The sequence below is a fragment of the Plectrocnemia conspersa genome, unplaced genomic scaffold (assembly GCF_051122295.1).
Source record: "Plectrocnemia conspersa isolate PC_06_02 unplaced genomic scaffold, ASM5112229v1 ptg000008l, whole genome shotgun sequence".
Lineage (NCBI taxonomy): Eukaryota > Metazoa > Arthropoda > Insecta > Trichoptera > Polycentropodidae > Plectrocnemia > Plectrocnemia conspersa.
This window is the reverse complement of record NW_028277172.1, coordinates 10,422,583-10,450,528: the sequence shown is the minus strand read 5'-3', so window position 1 is coordinate 10,450,528 and position 27,946 is coordinate 10,422,583. Positions and strand designations below refer to the sequence as shown.

General features: G+C 30.4%; 2 protein-coding genes and 2 non-coding genes across 7 annotated transcripts in view; 1 reads left to right on the top strand and 3 right to left on the bottom strand.

The window, feature by feature from the left end:
* Positions 1-1,134: 1,134 nt before the first annotated feature.
* LOC148232943 (peroxisomal leader peptide-processing protease) lies at positions 1,135-24,780 on the bottom strand. Of its 2 annotated transcripts, XM_088189127.1 has the most exons (9): positions 24,747-24,780; positions 3,350-3,579; positions 3,074-3,266; positions 2,761-3,007; positions 2,522-2,700; positions 2,357-2,460; positions 2,121-2,286; positions 1,414-1,728; positions 1,135-1,355 (listed from the first exon to the last, which is right to left on the bottom strand). In XM_088189127.1, exons 2-9 carry the CDS (start codon positions 3,575-3,577, stop codon positions 1,231-1,233), a joined length of 1,557 nt encoding a protein of 518 aa, XP_088045253.1. In that variant the 5' UTR covers positions 3,578-3,579; positions 24,747-24,780; the 3' UTR covers positions 1,135-1,230. The 2 variants fall into 2 exon arrangements, with proteins under 2 accessions (XP_088045253.1, XP_088045255.1); XM_088189129.1 differs by lacking the exons at positions 1,135-1,355; positions 1,414-1,728 and adding an exon at positions 1,777-1,941 and having other exon boundaries at positions 24,747-24,770.
* The window catches only part of ITP (ion transport peptide), a 47,198-nt gene continuing 26,620 nt past the window's right edge, over positions 7,369-27,946 (top strand). The window contains exons 1-2 of one of the 3 annotated variants that reach the window (XM_088189133.1): positions 7,369-7,440; positions 7,539-7,558. In XM_088189133.1, the coding sequence (XP_088045259.1) occupies positions 7,553-7,558 (6 nt within the window). In that variant the 5' untranslated portion in view covers positions 7,369-7,440; positions 7,539-7,552. Of the gene's footprint in view, positions 7,441-7,538; positions 7,559-19,104; positions 19,179-19,587; positions 19,724-27,946 lie in introns of those variants that run through there. The other 2 variants (XM_088189136.1, XM_088189135.1) reach the window with 2 other exon arrangements.
* On the bottom strand, positions 10,959-11,031 carry TRNAV-CAC (transfer RNA valine (anticodon CAC)). Its single transcript has one exon. It is a non-coding gene; the product is annotated as a tRNA-Val (tRNA).
* Positions 11,264-11,353, bottom strand: TRNAY-GUA (transfer RNA tyrosine (anticodon GUA)). Its single transcript is given in 2 exon segments — positions 11,264-11,299; positions 11,317-11,353. It is a non-coding gene; the product is annotated as a tRNA-Tyr (tRNA).

The following is a 27,946-nucleotide window of genomic DNA, read 5'->3' as shown; positions in this document are numbered from 1 at the left end:
ATTAACCACGTCCTTAACTTGCGCCTGTTTGAGCAGCTTTGTGAGGAGATGGACGCAGATCACTAGTAGTTAGCGTTCTTTTCGCACATTAGGGGAAGTGTTGACTATAATTATATTTAAATTATTAAATCAAAACAAACTAAAACATAAAAAAATCAACGTCCCCCTCAGCGGGCCGTGGTAAAATTATCAAACGTTGACCGCTCCGCGGCGATAAAAAGGTTGGAGACCACTGGTCTACACCACTACACCCGCACCAGGCCCGATCGGTGAGTTATTTTCCTTTTCACTCGCTCGTGAGTTAAGTAACGGGAGTGAGTTTATACATATACTATGGAGATACATATACTATGAGATACATATACTATGATAAAAAGCATTTTTGCTTATTGAAAACATTTGCGGTAATGGTGTAATTTACAAACTATAGGCAGTGGCGTAGCTATGGTTTGTGTCTCTCGGGACGATCCTTAAATTTGCCACCCCTCCCCCCCCTCCATACAATTTTCTAATACAAAATCTGACTTAGTGCATATGTTCAACACGGCAAAACTTTTTTTTCAGCTACACTACATACCATTTATATATTATATGCATATAAAAAAATGTGCAAAACAGTTTTCAAATTTGATGAAATATGTTAATGTTTACCTACCAGCCATTTCATTATTTTGGCATGTGTTCGACTCGAACAAATAATAGAAAACAATGAGTGTAACTTCGATTTTTACTGATTTAAAAAAAACTGGCCAAATTTTCTATCCGGCCAAAAATATGTTTATCTATAGGGGCGGCTAAAATTACATTCCTGCGGTACCCCAGTATACGTGACTCATAAGCTTTCGGCGGCCACTTGAATAATTCGAGAAAAAAGAAACAGAAGTTGCAGAAGCCCCGAATGCTTTTTAAAAGTCGGTATTGACTACGTCGACATGGAATTAGGAAGACATTATTGACAATTGATCGTGGAACGACGCGAACGAAAATCGCGTTGACAGAGAGTATAGATATAATAATGAAGGATATCAAACTAAGGAACGGCGATCGGTCTTATATTTTCGACATTTGATTTGACACCATTTTCACTGCGTAAATCATCAGTAAGAAATCGATTTTTTGATTAAAAGTATAATATATAATAAATAGATATTTTTTAATTACAAAAGTATAAAAATAAAACAGAATAAATTAAATGTTTTTAGATTAACAAAAAAAATATAAAAATAAAAACTATAATTTAGATTTAAGATTTAAAGAATTGTTAGTAATCATCTTGCGTGGATACTCAAATCTCCAGATTGACTCAGCTTCCTTGTTTTTCTTTTCGAAATTTGTGGATGATATACGAGTTAGAGCTATAAATAAAATAAAATTAATTTAATTTATTATTTATTATACAATGACACAACTTACGATTATCTAAAATCTTCAGTAGAGTATCCTTCAAAAACACAATTGGAATGGACATGTTAACGAAAGGATGTTGAGCTAGGTTATCTTCGTTTCTAACATTGCACACTATAATACCCAAGAGTTCACAAGACAATCCTCGAGTACTTTTAGTAACTCTCATTAAAGCTCCACCGCTAAATCCTGATTGAACACAACAGGACGATTGTACCATCCATGGAGTGGTGTTACTGATATGACCTTTAGTTATAGTGGGCTTGATATTTTTTATATCATGTTCGTTAAAATACGGAAACCCAACTGCGATTACATTTTCACCTAAAAATATGAAGTAAAATTAAAATATACTATATTTTTTAAAAGTAAAAATACAATCATTTTAGTGAACTGGCAGCAACGATTCTATCTGCGAAGCTGGGTGAAAATTGTTAGATGGAGTGATGCATAGTTTACAGTACACGAATGCTTGGACGAACTCTAGTTAATCAATTGTATCAAATTACTCGGCCGAGTAGGCAAACTTGCTGAAAACTAAGCAACGTATAATTACAATTATGAAGCCAAATTGTAACACAAAATGTATTAAATATTTAAAATCTAATTCTAGTTAATTTAAAATAAGATTGATTGACGACTGCATGATTGATAAAATTCAATTTTATAATTAATTGAGATAGTGACACAAGGAAAAAAATAATAAATATCATTACCTTTGATGATTGAGTTTGAGATAAACTTTACGGATGAAGGTGAATTATTTTCTGGAAAACTAACACAAAGCAATGCTAGATCATATGCTTTATCATTCTGTGCTTTTAACAATACATTTGCTTTAAATTTACTGCCGTTAAATATTACGAATACATTACATTTGTCCTAAAATGATCATATCGTTATCACAATACAGAATAATTAATATAATATAAAACAATATTTTTATACTAACGTCAATAATATGAGAACACGTTAAAATATAACCCTTTCCTAGAGATACACCAGATCCCCAAGATATGCCACATCTTATTAAAACCACTAAGGAATCTATTTCATCTGAAATTAAATTAAATTATTATATCGTCATTATTAAAGAAAACGTGTTTATGGTACTTACTTAATATATAATTAATCAACATATTCTTAGGAGACCAAATGAGATCATATGGCAATCCCTTATCTTTGATTAAATCTAATCGATATAAACTTGGAGCTAGAGAAACCACTAGAGTCAAACCTACCCATTCACCGCGCCACCAAGATATACTTGATACGATGATTCCAAATAATGTATTCCTAATCATAAAAATAGTTAAAATAAGAACTGATACGTGACACAAAAATAAATGTACATACTTTTCTTTTAAATACACTGGTCCACCTTCACTGCACAATGAAGAAGCAGCATCGCAAAGCACGATACAACTATCTTCTCCTACAGTATTAGAGACGACTCCAAAAGTTTTAGAATTAAGAAAAACTTCATTACCAAACGGAGTACTTTCTAAGCAGATTTCTTCTCCTCTCATTGGAGATATTTTTGATACAATCTTATACAGACTAGACAGACAATTTTCTATCATAATGTCATTCACATTGCTACCTAAAATTTATTTAAAAAAAACATACAATTTTGATTTATAATATATTGAATTATTAAATATACAACCTCCCAAATATATCAGAATAAAAGACGATAGATAAATCTTATCATCATCATTGTTAGTTTCCAACTTTCCGAATGACCAATTATTGAACAATGATTTGAACACTTGTAACAGTAAAGGACAAGTCCACATGAAAGCAGCTCTTCCTGTTTTTATACTCAAACTATTTAAAACAGTTTCATGGTTACAATCACTCTAAAATAACAGATTATTTTAAATAATTATTTATTAGCTGTAATACAATTGTATGTTTTATATGTAATAATGATTTTACTAACAATTAGAGTTACATGCACATCTGGAAGACGTTTATACATATTAGCAATCTTGCGTTTATCTGTCAATTGTAATATGTTTAATGGAATTTTTAAGGGCGAGAATAATGTTCCATGGCATAAGATCCAGTTATCATCGATCTTGATTCCGGATCCGGATATCGGAGGAGTATTTTTAGCAAGTATTTCTTTTGAAATGGCATAAGAAACCATAACACCTTGGATATCCATTTCTGTAAAGAATAATCTTTATAATAATAATAATTTATAATATATAATTTAACAGAACTTAACGTATGGTAATTAAAATTAAACACACATATCCTACAAAATATTTAGGAATATTGTTATTTCCCTAATAGAAAATACTATAAAAATATTTATTCGTAACAACACTAAACCACTAATCTTATGTATCGAAAACAAAAATGACAAAGCACATTGCTTTAGAGAAAAATACATTTCAATGGTTCCAGATATTCAGACAAATGTACTTAATAAATCGTACAACTCTAACAAACTTCGTTTATTAAAAGCTGAATTTTATTAAAGCGGATTTCTTTCAGATTACCTTTGTTGCACTATTCTTTTTCGTCACTATTTAAGTAACGAAATATTATTAATTAGATTGTAGCTTCTTGAACTATTAGTCTGATACCAAAATATCAGCGTTTTCGGAATAGCTCACCGACACAAATATGAAATTGGATTCTATTGTTAGACAAAATGGATGTTTATATTCATTTTTATGGTGAAAATTAGCATCAAGGATCCTGACAATCGACAATTTTCCGACAGACACGTGCACGTCAAGGTCGCGCAATTCCATTCTCGACATAGAGGAGAAGAAAAATTTCTTCGGTGTCCTGTTGAGAGAAATTACTATGTTTCTCCGAGCGATTGTGTCATTATCACAGGCGGGTTTCCGCAACGGCGTATAATTTGCGGCAGCCATTTTTGCATGGATGTCGCCATTATCGTGAAAGAGACATGGCGATGATGTCTCGCCCACAATATCCATTCATACTGGTATATACTTAATAAACGTGGATAGACTAGCATGGTATTTATGGGCCCTTCTTTGCGTTATTTTCGTCGCGGTTAAAAATAGTATATGTGTGACGAATATGTGGTGAAAAATATAATATGAGTCGTTAAAAATATATGAATATGTAATTAGAACTATTTGAATATGAATAGACAATTTGAGGTGACCTCAGACTTTGACGTACTTGTGTTAAGAACAATTTTCATCGACTGACAAAAAAAGATTCTTTGAGGTAACCAAAAAAGTGTATATATTACGAATAAAAAAATCGGGGCGTAACCAGACTCTTTGTTATTTTCAAATATTGTAAAACTGCACAACGCATCGTTTTATGTAATGCGTAATACAGCGCTTTGAAACAGTTAATGAATATCTATTCAGATATGCATTATTTTTTTTTACGTCCACGAGAAAAAAAGTCATTTCTTCTGAAGATCTAATGTTTGATCTAATACGTGTAACAATTTTACAAACAAATTGGATCACCTTTGTCATCAATTATTGCAGACCTTTTCATGGAAGATTTCGTAATAGAAAGAAAAATACCAATAAAAAAGTAGATATAAATGAAAAATTCAATGGTATTTAACAATTAGTTCAAGGGATTTTAGAAAATATAGGACGAGTACTTTTCAAAGAAGGTGTTAGGATAATTTTTAAATCTTAAAATAATATATTAACCATTTTACCGAATGGAAAACACAGAATTAATACCAAATTTCTTGTAACGATTGTGACAAAATTTACATTGGTCAGACAAATCGTAAGATTTCACAAAGAAAGATAGAACACGAAAATGCGACAAAATGCTATGATGAAAAATCAGCGTTGGCAAACCACACTTTCAATGAAAATCATCGTATAAACTTTAATACAACTAAACTTTAGGCAAAATTAAAAACCCAATTGTAAAAAAATATAGAGCAGAATTGAAACTGAATCTATTTTATTAAACATATATATTTTTTTATTAAATCTTAGGCGTAAGCCAAATGCGTTACAACGGGCAAATCTCAAAGTCAATCGGACATAATAAATACCTACAAGTAAGTATTAACCACCAGACTGAAAGTTTAGGAATTTGTGACATTTATATTATTAATTATAAATTATTATGTGCTGTACAATTTATAACTAATAGATGTCACTGCAGCTGGGGCCGTTTTTTTTTAATAATAGCGCATTTTTGTAAATAACAACTCGAGTGCCGCTGCCGGGGCTCGAACCTGCAACCTCAGAGTTACTAGTCTGAGATGCTATTCCGCCCTTACAATATTGTTGTACAATTGAAGTGGGGCAATATACTACTATTGTAGACTATTTTTTTGTATGTATACATATTTCTCATCCTAAATAATACATCTATTTTTCTACTATTTTGTTATTTATGTAAGTACAATGTTCCTTAATTATTTTTTTTGTATTATAAACTATTTCTATAATATAGTAGTCTTATATTATTATCTAGCATATAATTAATAACCATACATTTAGTTTCATTCTCATTATTTCTACCATCTTTATACTTAATTATTAATATTTTCGAGAGAATTTTTTAATCGATTGTATTTTTATTATTACTTAAAGCTAGAAAAATGCAGTTATTATTGAACTGTAAAAAAATAGTAAAATACTTAAAAATAAATAAATAATAACTTTCGAAATAAACGAATTAATTTTGAATGTTATTTTTGTTAATTCAGCTAAAACTGAGAGAAATTTCAGTAAAATGAATAGAAAAATTGATGCTAATTTAAATAGCATAATTTTTAAATAAGATACATTTTCTACTGTTATTTATTTTCTACACAGGTCATTCAAAAATAAATAATTTAATAAGATATTCAATAGATAAATTCTAGTTGTGATAAGGACATCATATAGACACTTCAAACGAATGTCTACAATACTTTAAGGTAGGTTTATATATAAATAATAAATATATTTATAAATAAATACTTACTAACTATTACAAAGGACCTAATTTCCGAAAGGTTTCAATGCAGTTTTATTCACTAATATTTTAATTAACTTCATAAGAATGACAGAAGTGTGTTTTATGAAACGTAAAACAATAAACGCGCGCGTTGGGTGCTGCTGAACAAAATAGGCTCAAGACATTTATGACTTTCGAAGCATGAAAATCGTTTCAAAGCTTATCAAATGCACTGAAGTCCATGATGTTGGAAAATAAATAAAATAAAATAAAGAAATTAATAACCAGTCGCAAAATATAATGATTTTGAAATAGTTCTGAACTTTTATCTTTACTTTTCGAATATCTGAATAAAGGGTATTATACTGGGATTAAAATTTGACAACAACAAAGAACCTACAACTCATTAAAATAAATATTATACCTTATTACTTAAAATTATAGTAAAAATTTCAATTAAAACTTAAAAGCATATTTACACCAATAAAATATTTATTAATTAATTCAGTTTAATAACGTTGTAATCATTATTTTCCATAATAAATCGATATCTATTTGTGGTCCATGAATGATTCGAAGATGATTATTATTAAAGACGCTAGTAGGTAGCAACAAATGATGATTGAGGTACGATATGTGTTTTCATATTATCCAAGGTTGTAATACGTAGGCAAATAAACGATAACAACGATTTTAATTTATTAAGTTTAACAAGGCTAAACAAAACATTCAATACAGTGGTAATCTTTCAAATGTTGACTTTCAAACAACCCTAATTGACACTGCCATTACACTATCGCGCCAAATGAAAGGATTCCCAAAGACTTTTCCATGTCTAATCAGACATTCTTGCGTCGCGTGAAATTGTCTGAGCTATAATAAAGTTCATTATTATATAGAACGACATATTAAATTGGCGTATGTTTTTTCTACCGCACGAATCCACGGGAGGAGAGACACACCCTAGTCGCTACGTATGTGTGTGTGTTTCACATCATTAGCCCCTATATAAATTGAGACGTCGGAATGTATCGGTCCGTTTGTGTCTATCTGGCCTTTCAACCCTCGAGTTGTGCCAGAGATAACACCCTCCGTCTTACCTAATAAACGGTACTTTTTGCATACTATACTTTAAAGTTAGTGATTAAAAGTGCATTATTAATTAAAAAAATTTTTTTTTTGTGAATTTTCCGTTGGTGCATACACAGGCTTTCCACCAGTAATGACAGTAAGTTATACTGAAATTAATTTTATTATAATATGTGAAGCATGAAAACATATATGTAAACGTGTCATCCCAATCCTATAACAATCAAGTTATTAATATTTTTATTTTATTTGGAAAACATTTTATAAGCAATGATTTAAAAAAAGTTAAATTGTAATTCATGTGAAAATATTATAACTTTGAAGATATATAAGCCATTCTTAAATACATATAAGTCGTAAGTACTAACTGAATCCATTGATTATCATAAACCACTTTTGAAACATTTTTCTTGCATTTATTAAGTTCTTCTTAAATCGGATACAGACCATACGCTGCCATCTAGTTATCAACATACAACTTTGCAACCCACCGCATTTAAAATATGCAAAAACTTAATAAAAACTTTTTTGTACATGTGATTCTCTATGAAAAGATTTTTTTACCATTACTATATATAATATCAGAGAACTATTTATTATCAGAATCTGTATCCATACAATAATTTAGGTCTTATGTATTCTGAAAATATAATAAAATATTTGACATACTTTGAACAACACGAATTTTGAATATTGAGCTCATGGCTTCTCAAAGTACAGTCAATAATCTAGTACAATAAATCAATTTCAAGTCAAAATATACTTTTGAACATATCTATTTATCCGGAAAATGATTTTTAAAAAACGACAAATTCTAATAGTATACCGAAAAAATTATATTTTTTACAATGAAAAAAAAATAGTTTAGAAAATTATATTGTTTGTAACTTTTCTATTAAATAATATTTTACAAATTTAGAAACCAGAAAGATTTTAAAATTCATCTGGTAATACAAAAACCGACAAACCCTAAACAGCAGCTAATATTACAAATACATATAATAAGTTTTTATTTGAACAAGCAAACTTAACTTTTGCGACACGCTTGATTAATATTATTTATGCACTTCGTTTATTAGTTTGTTCTAATTTTATAATAAACAAAAACTACAATATTAACTTTTTCTTTACTGTGATGTACATCAAGTGTACATGTTGTATTATTATGTGAATATCTATATAAATATGTTGAATAAAATCAAAGCACAGTTTCAATATTTTAAGAATTACATAAAGAATTAAAATATTCTTTCATATAATAAAATTCTTGATAAATTGCACAAATTTACGAGAACTGAAAAATGAAATGACTTTCTGTTCTGTTCACTAGTGCCATATGAAGCTTTTCTTGTGAAAAATTAAGTTAAAAAACATTTAATATAATATCAAATGTTTTTAAATAATCAAATAAATTGTGTGACTTATATAAAATATATAACTAGTATCTTTAACGATTTATACTGATGTTAAAAGTTAGCTTTATTCACAGATAAGGCACTTTTTAAAATCCTTTCTGGCGGTTTTTCTTTTAATAATGTTTACAAGTGAATTCAGATATATTCAATTAATGTAAAATAAATAATTTAAAGCAAATAATGAGTAGAAAAAAAAATGATGTAACTATTCTGATAAAGATAAGGCTAATTTGTTTCTTATTTTCCAATAAGAAACAAATAAGCGTTTAGAATTTTTTATTTAGAATTTGAATTAGAATTTCAAATTAGTTTAAGTTGAAGTTTTCTTAAGCACATGGGCAATAAAAATAAAAGTATTACTTTAATTAATAAAATATTTATTAGGACAGTGAATAGAATATTTAAAAATTCAGAAAATATTTTAAAATCCACATTTTCAAGTTGAGCTTAATTTACTTTTTCAAATATTATATTTCGAGTTTACCAATAAACTTATTTTGAGCTATATTTTTTAAATATATAGACGAGAAGTAAAGTAGATACATTACTATTATTTTTAAATGTAAGGATTATTAGGTCGCGTATCGATTTTTTTGTTGATATTCATGATATTAAACGAGCCCTGTGGCTCATGCTATTCAACACCTGTTCTATGCAGAATGCCAAAAAGTAAATAACAATAATGACAGTGAGTTCAGAGACGCTATAAACATAGTCTATTAACGGCAATAAAGAAAAACTACAATAATAACATGACCCGTACTGCGATGTACACCGAGTGTACATGTCATATTATTATGGAAATATGTCGAATAAAATATTCTTATTTTCGGTATTCCTTCGCACTCACATAGTAAACTCAATTTTTGCAATATAAAGGTAATTATCTGTAGTAATAAAAATAAATATTCTGTCGACAAAATAGAGTATTAATCCACTCATCTGGATTTTTGTTTCGCATGAGAGTGATGATCAAGTAAATAGGTTTTCAATATTATTTCTGTAAATAAATATTTTGTTCGTTCAATTTTTGCAATTATACCAAATATTTTTTGTGTCCAGTACATTACTTTCAGCACTTTGACTAATATTATAATATTTTTTTTAATAACAGCATTATTTTTCCAATTATAAATCACTAATTTACACACATATTTACATGCACATTGGAGTTTCAAAATAGTCATTATTCTTAATTATTCGAATATTGAATAATAAACGATAAAATATTGAAATATTCGTGAAAATACAGTTTGAATATACAGCTGTATACATATGTACGTACATAATGCAACATTAAATGTTTTAAACTTAAAATACAAAGTTTAATTTTAATTATTCCTGCTGCTGAAAAGACTCATTGTGTGTGTGTGCTGCTGAAAAGACTCATTGATGTGTGATTTTTGTCAACAATGGGTTGCAGAAACTTCGAAACCCAAAAAATATTACCATAATAAATTGCTTTAAATATACCTAAAATAATCATTATCTGCATTGATTTAATAAAAGATAAAAAAAATCAATACCAACCAAAAAAAATCTACAACTATACACTGAGTGTGAACATAAGTGAAGAAATTTAATACTTTCACCACTCGGCCCTTAACGTTTTCAATGCGTAAATTAAAAAAGCGGACTTGATGTTGCCGACTATTGTTGATGTTAACTATGAACAATTCCTGAATCGCTTGGCAATGTAACAAATCATCACTTTTAATGACGATCTGTTGACTACATGACAAAATTGGCGTTGGTTGACTGTTTTCTGTTCCTTAAATACAATTCAACGCCATTACTTTGTGACTTCCTACTAAGATCGAGAGCTAAAGATAGATATTATCTAATATCGTATAATAGTTAATAAATTATTTAATTCATATAATAATTGTATTGGCAAATGAAAAGAAAGTCACTTCCGAAAAGTTAATATAAAAATTTATCCAGGTCCTAAACCATTTTATGTAAGAAGTCGATAAGAAACGTGAATTCTTCGCTAGGTGGCGTTTTTTTTAGGAATGTGATATATAAATCGTTTATATTAAAAATCGTATGCTAGAGATGATTTTCAAAAATAATGGATTTAAGTAAACTATTATCTTATAAATAAGAAATAAACAAAATATATGTTTCCGCCCGGGATCGAACCGGGGACCTTGTGCGTGTGAAGCACACGTGATAACCACTACACTACGGAAACGATGGACTTGTCAGCGAAAATGTAATATCTACTCCTTATATTTAAAAAATAATAATAACAAATAAAATTAAATAAATTAATTAATCACTATAAAATAATGTACTTTTTAACAATCAAAACATAATAAATAAAATTAAAAAAATAACAATAAATAAAAGTTATATATTAGTACAATAAATAAAAATGATTACCCAAATTGAAATATTCCTAGATAAAAAATAGAAATAAAAAATCCTTCGAGCCGGATTTGAACCAGCGACCTATGGATAACAGCAATTTGTACTTCTACAGTCCACCGCTCTACCAACTGAGCTATCGAAGGCACGGGCAAATTATTGAAAAAAAAACAATTTAAACAAAACCAGCAGTTTGTTAAAATAAGTACAATTTTAAACAGTACACTTTTACATTACATATATTTTGAGGAATAAAATTGCAATTATAAATTAAAATTATAACGATGACATTATAAGATAAAATAATACTTTCAACTGTAAAATAACTATAATCAGCGACAATTTGTTACCTTACATTTTTGCAATTTTATATTATATTAGCACAATAGATTTAAAAATAGCTTCAATAGGATGTGAAAAAAATAAAGATCATAAATAATTAGCAATTTAACATAGATTTGTTTAAGTATTGTACAAACATTTTCGAGTTTTTTGTGTTTTACATTATCAATTGATTGCATGTGATAAATTAAATATGTAGGAGCTTATAACTGCATATAACCATACAGACAATAGGAGCAATATCAGTGCTTTAGTAGCTCATAAATGATGATCTCCTCATATGTTTCATCACTAATCTAGCTTAAAAGACAAACTTAACAGTTAACCATTAAACATGAAAGACGTTAGGTTATGCAGTAATCTTCCTCGATGAAAATTTAACCATGCCAAGGTTTGTACAATACCAATCTTTTAGATACTCGAGGTTGTGTCACACTACATTAAACGTTGGAAATGATTGACGCCAATTTATCGGTGCAAAATAGGGTAGATAACGGCGATTATCGATGTTTTGTATCGTTTTTCTAGGGTCAGGTGAGAATCTGACGCAATTCGCCTTCCTAGACGCATTAATTCTTTAACTGTGACCCAATAAATAAAAGCTGACGCAACGTTTTAACCGATGTGCGCATAAAAACAAGTTAAAGTCGCTCGACTGGCAAGGGTATGTTGAAGGAAGCGAAAGTGTACAAAAAATGGTTAATTAATTATATAAAAACTGAAATTTTGACGTCATAGTCTATTTAGTTTTATAATATTAAACTAGTTCAAAATAAACATATGCCTAAGTTGAACATATAATATAATGTACTAGATACTAGAATATTAAAGAGAACGGAATGTAGACATTTACATTTAACACAAAAGCTTGAAGCATGATTCTGCATAGTTTAACTGACATAGAAAGCCAATCGAAACTTTTAATGAATGATGTAAGAAAACGTTTACGTTATATAAGCTAGGCTAAAATTCTGCAATTCAAATACACACATAAATAGTATATATTTTATAGTTTATAATAGCTATAATTAAATTTTGTTTTATAACAATTATAGTAAATCGTAAAAGTAAGAATAATTGAACTTACATAAACTATGTTGACAACTTATGAAAATTTTCACAAATAACTAATTTATTTAATAATATTTGAAGACACGAGAACTGACAAAATAATAAAATGCTTAAAAAACAATTGAATCAAATCTATCTTTAACAAGAAACTGTTGTTAATTTTAAACTTGGGTTAAATATAATATTTGGGATATACTATATATCATTACAAAATTTAACAAATTTAAATGAAAATGCACATTATTTCTACATATACATGAAACATAATAGCATTGTATAATATTTGGTTGTTTTATATGAAGTGGTCGTTTTTTTAGTAAGATATAAATGCTACATATTTAAAAAATATAATTTTAATAATAAAAATATGTCTTTGTACAGTAAAGGTCTTTTGCCAACGATTAAAAATAAATGAATGAATCCCTTGTTTATAAGCATCTTGATTTTTATATAATTGTTTCATGTAGTTCCTGAAAACTAACGAAGAACAGACTGTTGCTGTTGTCCATTTTTTACCTTTCCTATGACATCTATGATTGCAGGATAGGGACGTCATTTAAGGTGATGTGGAAAGGGGGGGGGAGGGGCAGGTGAAGGCATTTGCCCCCTCTTGAATTTGGTCAGAATAATACATATCTTTTAATGAAATACAAATTAAATCGATATACTAAAAAAAATATCACTGACTGGCTAGCTTTTGCCCCTCTTTTATAAAAAGCTGAAGTAACGTTTTAAATTCTAAACTAGACATTCTTGGGTTATCTCGCAAAGAAAATTGAAAAAAATAGTCTCAAATCTATCCCGAAAATAATATTTTAAATATGTCATTTCAATGAAATCATATCAAAATACATTTTCACTGGTAGATATCTATTTTTACAAGTAGAAATATAATTTATCTGGCCGTTTCTAGTACAATTATATGATTTCAACTTTTCCATATGTATTATAGTAATTTATACATTTACATATAATTATTTAATAAATATTACAGTGAATATGTATTTTTCAGTGAAGTTATACTTTCACTAGTGAAGTCCAAATACACTTTCACCAGCGAAAATATAATTTATCTGATCGCTAGTGAAATTATATGATGCTCTATGAAACGAAATTTGACAGTTGCGAAACGTCCAAACCCTGTTAAATTGTTCAAACCTCTTCAAACCCAACCCTAACCTAATGAAAGTTCTAAAAATAATTATAGTTTTATAACTTTCATTAGTTCAAGTCTAAAATTCAAACTTAGCCAACTCATATTTTAGGGGAAAAAATAAGCAGAAGAAGTACAGACAGGACTATTGCTCCATAGTTTGTCTGCACTTGGATGTTTTAAACATATCCTTAACGATATTATTATGGACTTCTGTTGGTTTGGTCAAAGTGTATTCAAATCGAATTTTGGTCAATAGGAGGGTGCAAAAACGCTTTTTTGCGCTCTCCTATTGGAAGCGCAAACCCATTGCTTAATTCATGAATTTGGTAAATTATCTGCCGAATGCATGCACTAAGTCAAATATCATTTTTGACAGTTGCGAAACGTCACGATTATTAAAGGGTCCAATTTTTTTGCTCTTGTTAAGTGTATTGCCGGCAAAAATAGTGATCCATGTACTTATACTATATCTAATCATGTAACTGATACCAAGAGATTAGCAAATACATAGTTATTTAATGAACTAAAATAATTATTAACTATAACAAGTTGTTCACAGCGACTGTTGCTCGAAACAGTGAGCACCCCATGGATATTTTTTTGCAACGAATCATGGGGTATTCACTGTTATAACTAACTGTTATAGCAATTGTGTACAAGAGTCTCTATTCCTTTACACACACACACATATATATATATATATATATATATATATATATATATATATATATATATATATATATATATATATTTCCTTCCAATGGGAAACCCTCTACGCAGATTCCACTCCCAGGATAACTTGAATGCCTTGGTATTTAAGTAGGCTAAGAGCCATAACGGCTTGTAGTGCCACCATTAAAAAAAATAAAATACATAATTTTTTTTTATCAGTTCATACTATTTCTGGGTTGGGGGCGCCAGATTAAGGTTTTGCCTCGGGCGCAACTTTCACTTCGCACGGGCCTGCACCACTACTTAATAATCCAATATTGCTGATGACGGTGACTTGACCCATGCATTTATTTAGTCTTTAATCTCCAACATTTAACAATATTTGAAGTTGATTATTTCGAAACACGCATTTGTTGAGTTGGCCCTTTATATTCTCAGTGCCTTATATGGTAAATTTATTTTAAATTAATTTAGCGTTTAATGGTTAGAACATATAACTAATAATTTTTCATAAAAAGTTTGGTATCTACAGTATAAAGTAAATAACCGAGTGGGACCAACCCAGATGCAAGTCTTTGTTGGACTCATTACTTCTCATTCACAAAGTTGAAAGACCAAGATTGCCCTTTTCCGTTGAAAGTTATTCACTTTTTTTATCTCTGAAGCGCGGAACCCGTTGGAAAATTGAACGTTGCTGACCGCCCTGTGCTGTTTTTCTTGACGCGCTCCGTGTGACGTTGATCTGGCAAGGTGCTTTCACTGTACACGTGACGTCACGTGCATTCCTCTGCCACGCCACCTAGCCGTCCAATGGCGACTCGCCTCGATTCCCCTCTCTTTGCCGAGGGCTTTCTTGTCTTTAGCGGTCGCGCGTTGCACAAATCGAAATACCCTCGATGGTCGCATTCTCAGATCTGCGGCCGTTTTCCTCTCTTCTAGCTCTTGGGTCGGTAATTGACTAGTCGAGGCGGCAGCCGGTGCTTGGGAGGTCGCTTCGACTCATGCTCATGCCTCGATCTTGATTGCAAAGGCCCTTTACCGTTAACCAGGGTCAGTGGCGAGCGAATCGATTAGGTCAGAGGAACGACTGAGAAAATTTGCACAAAATGGCTTCGTTTTAGATGGGAAAGGTTAAAGAATCAAATGGTACTTTGCGGCCCTTTAATATATTTATTTAATTATAAAAAAAATACTGAAAAGGAACTTTTTGCGCTTTAGTATTATAAAATCGCTTACTATTTCAGAAAACTAAAATACAAACTATCTGGTTATTTTTGTATAGCGTCGCCATTCCATTTAGTCGCTCTTGACCCATTATCCATCGTAGAAAGTTTTTTATATTTTTCAGAACACTGAATGATCTTTCTTGTTTAGCCACACTCACACTCATGCGAAGCATGATTGCTACATTATATAATATGCTTAGGAATCCATTATCGATAATTTCTTTAAATAATTCTATCGGTTTCGTGCTTAGTTTAAAATCAAAATTCTAAACTCGCTTCAGAAGTATTAATTTTTATTCAATTTCATATTAATTTTTCAATAATTTTGCTTTTGAAACTATATTCTCCCGATCCATTTCTTTGAATTTTTATTTAAATTTTATTTTATTAATTTATTTAGCTAATATAATATTGTTTATACACTAAGCAAATAATACTTCTTTACAAGTAGTAAGCAACATTTCAGTCGACGTCCATATCGTAGGACTCACAAAATTTGTGCAATTTTGACGTAGTTAATTTTCATCTATTTTAGAGAGATGAGTTTCAAGTCAGGCAGAAATCTAAACTTTTTATTTAGGTCTTTTAGAAGTATGATTTTGTTCTTTACTGAAAGCTCTGCATCAATTAATACTTCGTCGCCAAATTCTTTTTTCAATATATATTTTTTAATCTGTGCTTTTTTTCGTTTTGTGTCAAATGTCATAAAATATTTGTTAAATCTGGAATTGATTTAGCCAGATTGAGTGTATGTAAACACTTATAAGTTGTAATATGAGAACTTCCAATGATATGTCGATTCATTCAATATACAAATGCGAATGTGTAGTGTTACTGTTTCGCCAATTGAACACTTTGAATTTCGTTGAATCAATTATTATAATAAGAATGATAACATACATCATTATTGTTACAATATAATAATAAGATTGACATGCACAGAAACTAAAGGTATAAAATGGCGAATCAAAAGCAATTGAACACTTTCTCAAAACTTAGATTTGTTTGCATTGTTGTGTGCAAAACTTAAAGATTAAGTTTCACTTAAGAAATGGGAAGTTCAAAGCTCAATTTTTAGTCTAATATGGACACATACATGACAAAAGTCATGATTGTATTAGAGTAATTAGCTATATAATAAATTAAACATTTTCATTAATTTTATAATACCTTTTCGAAATTATACCAGTTTTGGTTCCAAAAATAAAATATTGCAAACCATCGTCGTTCAAGCCTAGGGCGACAGTTGCAATTATCATTCTAAATATAGCAAAGTGTCATGAAGTTCATGTCAAAGGAAAATATATTTTGATATATAAAGTCGTTAAACGACAATAAGCACTATAAATAAAACCTTAATGTTGACATAATTGATTATAGTCGGCAAATTAAAACGCCATCAGTTTGATTATGGAATTGCATTATCAATTTGGCGATAAGGTATCGTTTCAGAAATTTGTTTATATTATATAATATTATATTTATAATATTATTTCGTAGTTTACACAAGTTTTTCGGACTCTGTACAATCTCATGGGACGACATGAGATTTTGAGAGTGGCTTGTAAAGTATATCATATATATATATATATACATATGACTTAAATGTGTATTTCAATAATTTAAATTTTAACATACAACTTGGAAAATATTATTCTAACAACTATTTTTTGGCATTTGATTTCATAAAGTCACAGTGCTCCTTTTGGACGTATGACTTACAATTTTTTGTATCTAGTTGAACTAAATTTTTACAATTTTTGATACCAAAGCTTTGTTCTTTGATCGTCTAAATATAACAAATTCTTATATGAAGAATTTATTTACAATATAAACTGAAATGCTTTCTTCATCAACTTTCTTTAAAGTTTGCTATTATTTTGTGGTGGTTTGCATAAACTAAATTTTTGATATACTTTTTTTTAAATGTGTCGATATGCACATATGTATTACTAGCTGTAGCAGTTTTGTTATGAAATTTTATTTTTGGTGATTTATAGCTAAGATATGCGGCATAATATAATGAAACTTAACATTCAAATTTAATAGTGGAGGTTTAAAAGATCATTAACGATATGAATAAATCGATAATGACTTATAATATCCATCAGACAAGTTTCGTGTGCTGCATAACTGCAGTTTTCAATAAGGCTTAATTAACATGTTATTGCTATGAATTTGTCCCTATAGACTTTTTGTAGTATATAATAATTTGTTGTTTTTTTTCCATGAATATGCAAAATAATTAAGTAGGATGGTAATTGCTTTTACCGAAAAATATGAGAAGAGCATTAGAAGTTTTCTTGTGCTCACTCTTGATAAAAATATTCTTGTCTATTTCTATTCAAGTTAATAGTGTTCAAGTGCTTTTACTTACCATTGAAGTGAAGACATTACAAAATTACTCTTGTGTTTTTGTTTGCAATTGTCTAAATTTATTTATGTAAGTTAACATGTTAACATCACATTTTCACTATAGTATATTAAAAATGATACACAAACACACACAGTATAATATTTTAAGGCGTTTGTTTTGCCCGAGCTCCACACACTATGTACACAAGGAGACAGTAAACCGTAATCGAATTATACGAATCTTATGCGAGTGAGCAACTTGTGAATGGTACCCAAACAAATTGGTTAATGGGCTTGTCATTTCTGGCGGGATATGCCATGCGATGTTCCAAACTAGGGATACATTTTTAATTTATTTTTATTGTATTTTTTATTTGCACTAAGTCATATCCATTTCATTTTTTTGACACCACATAAATATATACGTATCTCTACGTTGAGTTTTTATGTATTTATAATTATCACCGATCTCACTTTAGGTCTACCAACTTCTCACCAAGAAGCTTTTTTTTGGCTGGTACGTGCCAGCCTATTTTACTCGGCTCTTAAATATGATTGATTGATTTTGGGTCTGGCAACTTTTCTCTAAGAAGCTTTTATTAGCTGCTACGTGACCAGCCTTTTTTAATAAGTTCTGAAATATGATTGATTCATGTTTATGTCGTTGCGTCAATTGCTCTGTTTATGGCTTACTGAGATTGACTTCTTTGCAGGTTGCAATTTTAACCAAGATTACCTTAACTATGTCCTTGTCTTTCTGATGCTCTTCTACTTTTCTCTTTTCTTGCGTGCGCCCTGCATCAAGCAGTCTTGATCTCGCTCCGCACATCAATTCCGTCGAAATTGTCAACAATCAAGGTATAAATAACATAGCCGGCCTCACCGATTGAGAGTCACGTGCGTTGCAAATCAGACCTTACGGGTCAGCGGGATAATCCGAGTGTGTACCAAAGGAGAGCGAGACGCGTTTTTGTCCGGTACTGACGCCCCGCCGTCTGTCGGCACATTTGGGACACGGTTACTCCGAAAATAACCATCACCGGAGTCGTTCTTGGTGCTCTGGGTGTCTCAAATCGGGCGGTGGACCGAGCGGGGCTCGTTAGTAGTTTCTGCTTCCTGAGGATTTTGCACGGTAGACATGTGCACAAGGTCAGTCACGAGGAGTCGGCGCTCGAGCGAATCCGACGCTGTGTCGTTTACCGTTCGACCACAAGTCTGAATTTGGGGACCTTGACGGGTATTTCGCATCTCCAAGGTCCTGCGAGGCTGAAATCTTGAGCGTTTTTTTCGTTCCGCCGCCGTACGTTCACCGACGTGTTCCTACACTTAACGAACTGCATCCTGTACACCAACCACCAATACAGTCGAAATCGTACACACAAATCGAGGACCACTCGCAGAGCGGTTTGTGTGCGCTCCGACATTCGAAAACTCTCCGTCTCTCCTGTGGCAAGAGATGGAGTTCGATTTTTTTCTGGATCGTCCCACGCGCCGGTCGGGAGCCGACTGCACGCTCAGCCTGTGACTCAATCACCTTTGACTAAATCACCAGAGTATAATAAAATAAAATTTTGTGCTAAAAAAATCAGTGCATTTTCTCGTTATGCCATTACGCAAGACTGTGTGCAAGAAAAACACAAGAAGAAAGGCGCCGGCGCAATTTATTGTACGACCGGTACAATCACAGACATTAGGTGAGTTTTAACAATGTTAAAACTAAAACTATATGTACTCTACTGTGCAAAAGACTGGGGCCACCTAACGCAAGTATGCTTTAAAAGTAATAAATACAAACATGATTTATTCTGTATTTGTTTACACATATTTTATTAAGCTAAACTACGCACACTCTCAAAACTTTTTGGATTGTAGCCCATAAATTTGAAGCCATTCTTCAATTTGTAGTGGTAATTTTTTTTTCATTTGGTTTTTGACTTTTAAATGTGTCAAATATCTTTGCTTAACATTTAGCACTGTAATGTTGTTGTAAATGAAAATTAGGGTCGAAACGAGGTTTACTTTTGCGTCCAATTTTCTAGAAAAACACCCATAAACTCGAACATACCCTACACCATAAATATTTATTGACAATAAACAATCTTCTTATAAGCGTTCACCTTTTTTTCTTTTTTTTTTTGCCAAAAATGTCATCGCTCTAAAAACGCGGTATCAAGAATTATGCAGTGCAATATCTATATTTTTCCGTAAATCATACGCTACTATTACTAATACTCCATATTGGTCGATTGCGTAGAGCAAATGTATTGAACTATCTTTGAAAAAGATTTCTTTCCGAAGTTTTAATTGTCGAACTGCATATTTTAAAATTCGGTTTTTGCAATTTGTCATTGATTTAGGCCATATTTTTATCCCTTATTGATAGTTTTCTCATCAAAAAATAAATGCTTTTCTTTAATTATTTTTTACCAAAAAATACAATCAAACATGAATGTACTCCCCACCATGTTTAATTGTTAGCTGTAAATATGTTTGTAAGCATTCTCATTTACTCAGTAAAGTTCCTCTACATATTTTAAAATTTTATGTTTGCAATTTTTGAATGATTATTACAATATTGTCAAATTGTATTCGTTGATAGTTTTCTCATTATAAACATATTTTTGCATCTAGAATAATTTTTGGCGAAAACAACTTCCAAACTTGAGCAATTGTTGGCTATATTAAATCTTCTTGTAAGCATTTTGCTTACCTCGTCCTTAAATTTGTATTCTTATATTGCCGAAAATAAAAGTTTTCCATTGCTTCATAAAAAAAGCTGCCAGTCTCCTGCACTTAATTTTAATATTTTTTTTTGCGTGAATCAGACGTTTTTGTAGAAGCAATGCACTTTTTAAACTCCATTTTAGTAGATAGTGTAGAGGGGAAGTCTTAAGCTAACCCTGGCAAAGATTCGTTTCTGTTTCATAAGCATTAAATTGTTAAGTATTTATCTGCATCATAATAAACTATATTAGACATCTCGCTACTTTTCTTATTTTAAACTAAAATACTATCATATTGATTCTTAAATTACCATACATGCCTTCGTTATAAAGCGTTATAATTGGTAATCTTATAAACGTTGATATTTTTCTCATTCATTATATAAAAAGGGATAGGGAAAGACAAACATATTACTACAAATTAATGACATTTAACTATCTACCTATTGAAAAGGCAAAAACATAAATAAAATATGCTACAAGAAATGTATTAAGCACTTTAATTTAATAATTATTAATATAGTTATAAAACAAGGTGGCGCATTAGGCTAGCTCTTTAAAACAATCATAAAATGTTGGGATAAACCTGATTAAAATAATGATATTTATGGTGTACATATGCACGTCTTATGAATGTGCATATATACAGAATGATCCATTTAGAGTTTTCTATGTTGGCAGCACTAAATCAGGCAGCTGTCAATAATCACGCGTGTTCAAAGTGACAAATATTAATTTGCAACAACGCATTTACAAAATGGATTGCTTAGCCACTGCTTAAAACTGTTCAATTGTTCTACAGAAATAACATGTATGTTCGAACTGTGTAGTTCACTCAGTAATCAATTTCACCGTCCTACTAACAGCTGAGAATATTGCTGCTGTAAGTAAAAGTGTGGCCAAAGAATCTTCACGTGATTCACGAAAGACCATTGCATACCCAAAAAGTTTGGTGCGCATTGTGGTCAGACGGCGTCATCGGAGCTTACTTTTTTGAAAACGATGAAGGTTAGACTGTAACAATCATTGGCGGGCGCTATAGGCGCATGACAATTAATTATTTTTGGCACGAAATCAGAGATATTGATGTGGAAGACTCGTGATTCCAACAAAACAGTGCACCTTGCCACACATCGGAACTTTGGACGTTTTGCGTGAAAAGTTCCCAGTTCGGATTATTTCACATTTTGGTGCCTTCAACTAGCCACCAAGATCATGTGATTTAACGCAGTTTTCTACGCCGACAATCCCAGAAAGTTGGAGCACCTAAATACTAACATCTGGCAAGTTATAGCTGAGATACCGCCCGAAATGTACGAAAAAGTCATTGAAAATTACATCGAAAGGATATGCTGCTGCAAAAGGTCCAGAGGCCGCCATTTAATTGATATTAATTTTCATAATTAATGAAATATATCAAATGTTCAATTAATAAAAAAATCTAAAGATATTCTTAAATTTGAGTGTTTTATTTTAAAAAGTTCATCCTTTATATAGATAAACATTATTATTGTGAGTGGTTTTGGTGACAGAAAACTGCTTTAAAATAAAATAATATAATAACGGTATAATGGTTAATTTGTTTTGGTTAGGTTTGGGTTTGAACAGCAAATGGACGTTTCGCGTTTCTAAAAATTGAGCATGGCACCGTGATAATAAAAAGTACTAAAATTTAGTTTAAAAAAATAATTAATTAGGAAATTTTTTGGTACTTTTCTGTTATTATGGGTCAAATTCATTTGTTTACACATTTTAAATATTTATATATAATTATACTTTTTTAAAGTAGACTCGTTGCAAAAAGTTATTTATGGGGTGTTCACTGTTCTGACCAACGCTCACTCGCTGTCGCTTGTTTGTAAATAACTTGCTTAAATTTTAGCATGTGCAAAAAGTTGTTTTACTACATAAATACGTTTTAAAATTTAAACAGGTTAGGTGCGAACGAGCGGTAGCGAGTGAGCGTTGGTCAGAACACTCCATGAACATAACAAAACACATTTCGTAACTAATCTGCAAAACCAGCATTTTTATTTTATTTTATTTGTATTGACTTTCAAAATATTTAGTTTTTTGTAAATATTTTTTTTAAACTAGAAATAAAAAAACAAATTTTACGATTTTAATTTTACACTTATTCGACCCACATATTGAAAACCACTGTAAAATAATTCTAACATAAGTCCCAATATAAGTCAAAACATTTGATAGTTTTTTTAAAGACATGTCATTCGAGTGTTAACACAAATTTCACGCGTGCCCCCAATTACTTCAGTGTATGTGTGCAAGCGCGGTGGTGGCCGGTATAATATCGACCAGTACCTAATTTTGTATTGTTATAATTTAAAATTAGGTAGCTCTAGTTGTTTGCACAATACTGTATATTTAAATACGTTATTAAATAATTTAAATAACGACAATTTTTACTGTTGACAGCACATGCTTTTATTGCTTTACTGTAAATTTGTAGGCTATATACATATGTATGTATGTATAGCTCTAGACATGGAACTTGTCCTATTGCAATAGTGTGAGTAAATATGTATACTAATCTGCACTGATTGGACCCTGTAAAATAATTTTTGACGTAAAGACTTTTTAGTGGACGGCGATAACATAGGGATGGTTTAGGATCAAGCGGTAGCGGCGAAATACTTTCCCTATCGCTCGCTCGCGTGTTAAGTGACGAGAGTGAGTGAGAGATAGGGCATTCGGACCGTATCCCTTTATCGCTCACACACTCTCGTCCCTTAACACGCGAACGAGCGAAAGGGAATGTATCTTACCATACGCGCCTGTTGGTGTTAGGTAGAATGGGTGTGAGTCAGTAGGCAATTGGCACAGAGCGAAGCTGTCATCTGTTGAGTACTCGGTGTTTATCAAGTATTGAGATGTCGGAATACAGCAAATTAGGGCAAGGAAGAGCATTATCGGGACAAACTAAAGAAATGGCTTTAAACGTATATACATATTTTAAAAAGATGGACGATACTAGCAAATCAGTAATTATTGATAAAATGACAATAGATTCAGTAAAAAAACTGGTGGAAGAAAAAATAAATATCATAACTGCCAACGAATGGAGTAATGTCTGCCGAAATGCAATAAAAAATGAAAAAAAATATGAAATCAACGATATTGCCATGAATGATATTATGAATAATATGAATTTAGTGTTTAGTGTAAACAAAGATTCGGACTCTAGTTCAGAAGATTCCTTTGATGGATAGATTATTTTGTCTGCAATTTTTAAAATCGTCATAATTTCTAAAGTATTTAATATAATTTATTAAAATTTAAAATTCTAAATTCACCATATACATACCAAGTTTACAAATTCTAAAGATCCATGGAAGAGCCATTGATATTAGTGTAGTAAAACTATCACAATGCGACAAGTAAGACAAAAAAAATCCCTTCCGCCAGCCCCATGTCAATAAACCATCCCTATCCAGGTATAAAAAATGGTTTGAACATAATTGCAACAAAAAAACAGTCCATTGAAAATCGGACATAAATACGATCTGTTTAATTTATTATTTAAAAATAAATGCTACAAGAAAATAATATTAGAAAATAAATTAATAACAAAATGTAAAACATTCATCAAACACCCTGTGACTCACACACACGCAATCGGACAAGTTCTGAGTCTAGAGCTATACGTATCGAGATAATGACGCTACGCATATATGCGTCAAATTAATACATTTATCATAAGATAATAATGAGTTTTACAAATTATAAAAAATTAATCAAAATCAATGGCCGCTATTTTTTGCTTATGACAACACATTGCGTTTTTGTTGCTCGATTGTCAAATTTTAGGTTATGTTCATTACGATATAATGATGCAACGAATTACCGAAACCGACGTTATATTTGCGCTTATCATAATAAAATAACACAATTAACACTGTGATTAGATTATAAACAATATAATTGGATTATAATGCAAGTTTATAATGACAACACAACACAACAAATCACCTACCGGTAATGTGACAGTTCTCTTGCGCCGACCGGTGCGAAGTGAGCAACGAATCGATAAAAAATATTTACAATCAAATACAACATATAAACAGAGTTTTCCAACCCTATTCATTTATACAAGTGCTGGGGTATTATATACATTAATTCAGAAGACGGCAGGGGTATTAAATCTTTCATTACTTTTAAATATTGAATATTTTTATATTATATTAAATTATTGCTATTATGATTATTTTTAATACAAAAATGTTTTAATAATGAAACTTGAACAGTAATATCGGACCTATAATAATTGTTTTCGACAAATATCACATACACTATAATATTAAATTTCACAGATATTATTTCCTCCTCTTTGTTTTAATGGAAAAATATTTACAATTGTGCAAGAATATTAGAAAAAGCTAATTTAAATAGTCGTCCTCATATTATTCGATTGTTTTTCAATCTTGGTAAAGGATATTTTTATAATACCTTTATACGTTTTATTAATATACTCAAAAAGCTATCGTTAAATTAATTCCACTTTTCAACTATGACGAATATAAAATTAAAAAAAACTTAACATGACAGTTATTAGCACAATAGTGTACAACGGGGTAAACACAATCAACAACTAGTAGTGAGATACCAGACTTAAATCAAAATCTATAAATCAGTGACTCTGCATTTTACTGACTATAAACTATTATTACAGTTAATAACAAATGGAAGTCACTATGCTTGAACTAACTTGATTTTATTTTTAATTATTTTTCACGATATTCGTCCATGAGATTATGAAAATTTAGGAAAACCTGATTTGTGATGATGATAATCAAACAAAAGTAACGTTTTCTAGATTTTCTGGAATATATGTTACATTGATTAAATCATGTATCTTATATTATTTATTAATTTGATAATTATAATTATTAAAATTACCGACCATTTATTTGAATTACTCACTCAATAATTTTGGGTGAAATTTAATCTATACATTTTATCAGTTTTTTTAATCTATTTTATATTTTTGGTTAAAATGTATTAGCTACTTTATTGCACAATTGTAATAAAAACTATTTGTGATGATGTTAATCTGAAATTAAAAATACTTTTAATACAGATATTTAAATAGTCACAAATAAAAAAACAATATACATAGAATTTGTAACGTAAAAGCGGCCACACACGTTACGGTAGACCTGCGCAGGTTGACAGGAGACCGGACAAGCCCACAGACGCTCCGCAAAATTTGTCTTTTTTTCAGCGAACATGACGACCTGTACAGGTTCTGACATGCTCTCAGTTCTGTCGTAAGCGTCGACGCGAGACATTCAAGTCACGTTCGCTGAAAAAAAGACGAATTTTGCGGAGCGTCTGAGGGTTTGCCCGGTCTCCGGTAAACCTGCGCAGGTTTACCGTAACGTGTGTGGCCGCCTTAACGCTCGCAGTTTCCGAAAAACTAATATTTAGGTTCCTATTTCTCCAAGAACCATTCTGGATACTTTTAGACATTGTTCATAAAATTAATCCTATCAAATCGATTTGTTTCTTTATTATTTTCAATCAAACGACACTATTTCAGAATACTTTGCAAGTTCATAAAATCGTTTCTTTACACATAAACAAGTTGTTGATGGTTTTTAGCAGTAGTTTATACGTAGAAAAACAGATTTATAAACGAACCTCGCAGTTGGCGGGATGTAGGGATTAATAAGGCCATTTTAGCCAATATATAATATGAGTATAGGAAAACATTTTTGTTCGATTTATGATGACGTATTCAAAATATTTTTAAGCCACCTGATAAGCTTGAATATGTAATTATTTATTGCTATATTTACCCGAAAGTATTTTAACTTATTAAAAGCGTTCTTATTAATATATAACTAAATATTTTAACTTTTTCTATAATTATTACTTTTACAATACGTAGTCGTCTTTCTAATATACATCCTTACGGTAATATATATTTAATTATACCATATACGGAACGAATATAAAAAATAGATTGATATATAATAAATATAACTCTACATTCATGAGATGACTTATAAAAACTGGTTTGCAAAAAAAATGGCGTGTAATTATATATTATTGGGTATAGTGCATGAGTCATATTTAGTTATTTCCTGCATGCTAAGAATGAAAACAAAAAATAAAATGTATTAAGCGCTAAAGTTATTTATAGCGTATGGCTTTTCTCACGAGTCTCAAAGTACACGTATAGTTTCGTAGAAGTCGTTAAACATATATATTACTCGAAACTCCATCAATGGATGAGTCAGTGGCGCTTGTATGGTTATACGACGATGATGGGAATTTTCTGAATTCTGCAAGATATGTTTATGAAACATTCTGCAATATTGACTGAATAAATTATGTGGCGATTACAATATTACTGAAGATTTGCATAATTCTGCCGGCATCGAATGTGTACGCTGACATATTATTTAACCGTTTAAACTTTTCCAATGAAACTGTGTAATTATGCTTAGAATGCTTATGACACAGTTCTGGTTTAATTATGTTTTCAGCTAGGGCTTTATTGAAAATTCCACCGAAATTATATATCGAAAGTTATAATTTGTTAATGATAACAAAATATATACTGTGCAATTTTAAGATTTGGTTCATTCTTGATCGTATGTTGCAAATAGTGAAGGTTATATTTTTTGTTAAGAGATTGTCTTATAATCTTATATAAATTAAGTTACCGCAAACATATGTTTTTAACGTTCCACAAATAGACATTTTACTATTCCTCTTTATTATTTAATTGTGCCAACTTATTGAATGAATGATATTATAATTATAAATCTAAAATGTTAAAAATGTTTAATCTAAATATACTTCTTTACTAAACTGATGATCATCGATTGTCATAATAAGCATCTAAAGATTATGTTATTGAAAGATATATGGTTCAGAGAAAATACGTAATTGCTGTATAATTACAACTTAATCTATGTACATTAAAACGGCGTACATTTACATTAAAATGTATATTAAACGGCGTTTTAGTGGTCTGCCAAAAAGGAATCTTAACCTTCCGACGAACCCCTAAATTATTGTTATTTCAGCCATTTGTTAAATATTGATAATATTTATTGCAATATAAAAATATCTCAATTTTTTAAATGCTATAAAAAAAATTCAAAAATAATTATTCAGGTCGGCACAAAAGTCACTTTCAATTTTTACTGTGTTTTATGACAA

Excerpts from the sequence above, each read along its gene's own strand:
- LOC148232943 (XM_088189127.1), bottom strand. The coding sequence starts at position 3,577 with ATGGATATCCAAGGTGTTATGGTTTCTTATGCCATTTCAAAAGAAATA. Across the intron at positions 3,267-3,349 it reads ATGTGCATGTAACTCTAATT|AGTGATTGTAACCATGAAAC; the intron begins GTTAGTAAAATC and ends CTGTTATTTTAG. Across the intron at positions 1,356-1,413 it reads ACTGAAGATTTTAGATAATC|CTCTAACTCGTATATCATCC; the intron begins GTAAGTTGTGTC and ends TTTTATTTATAG.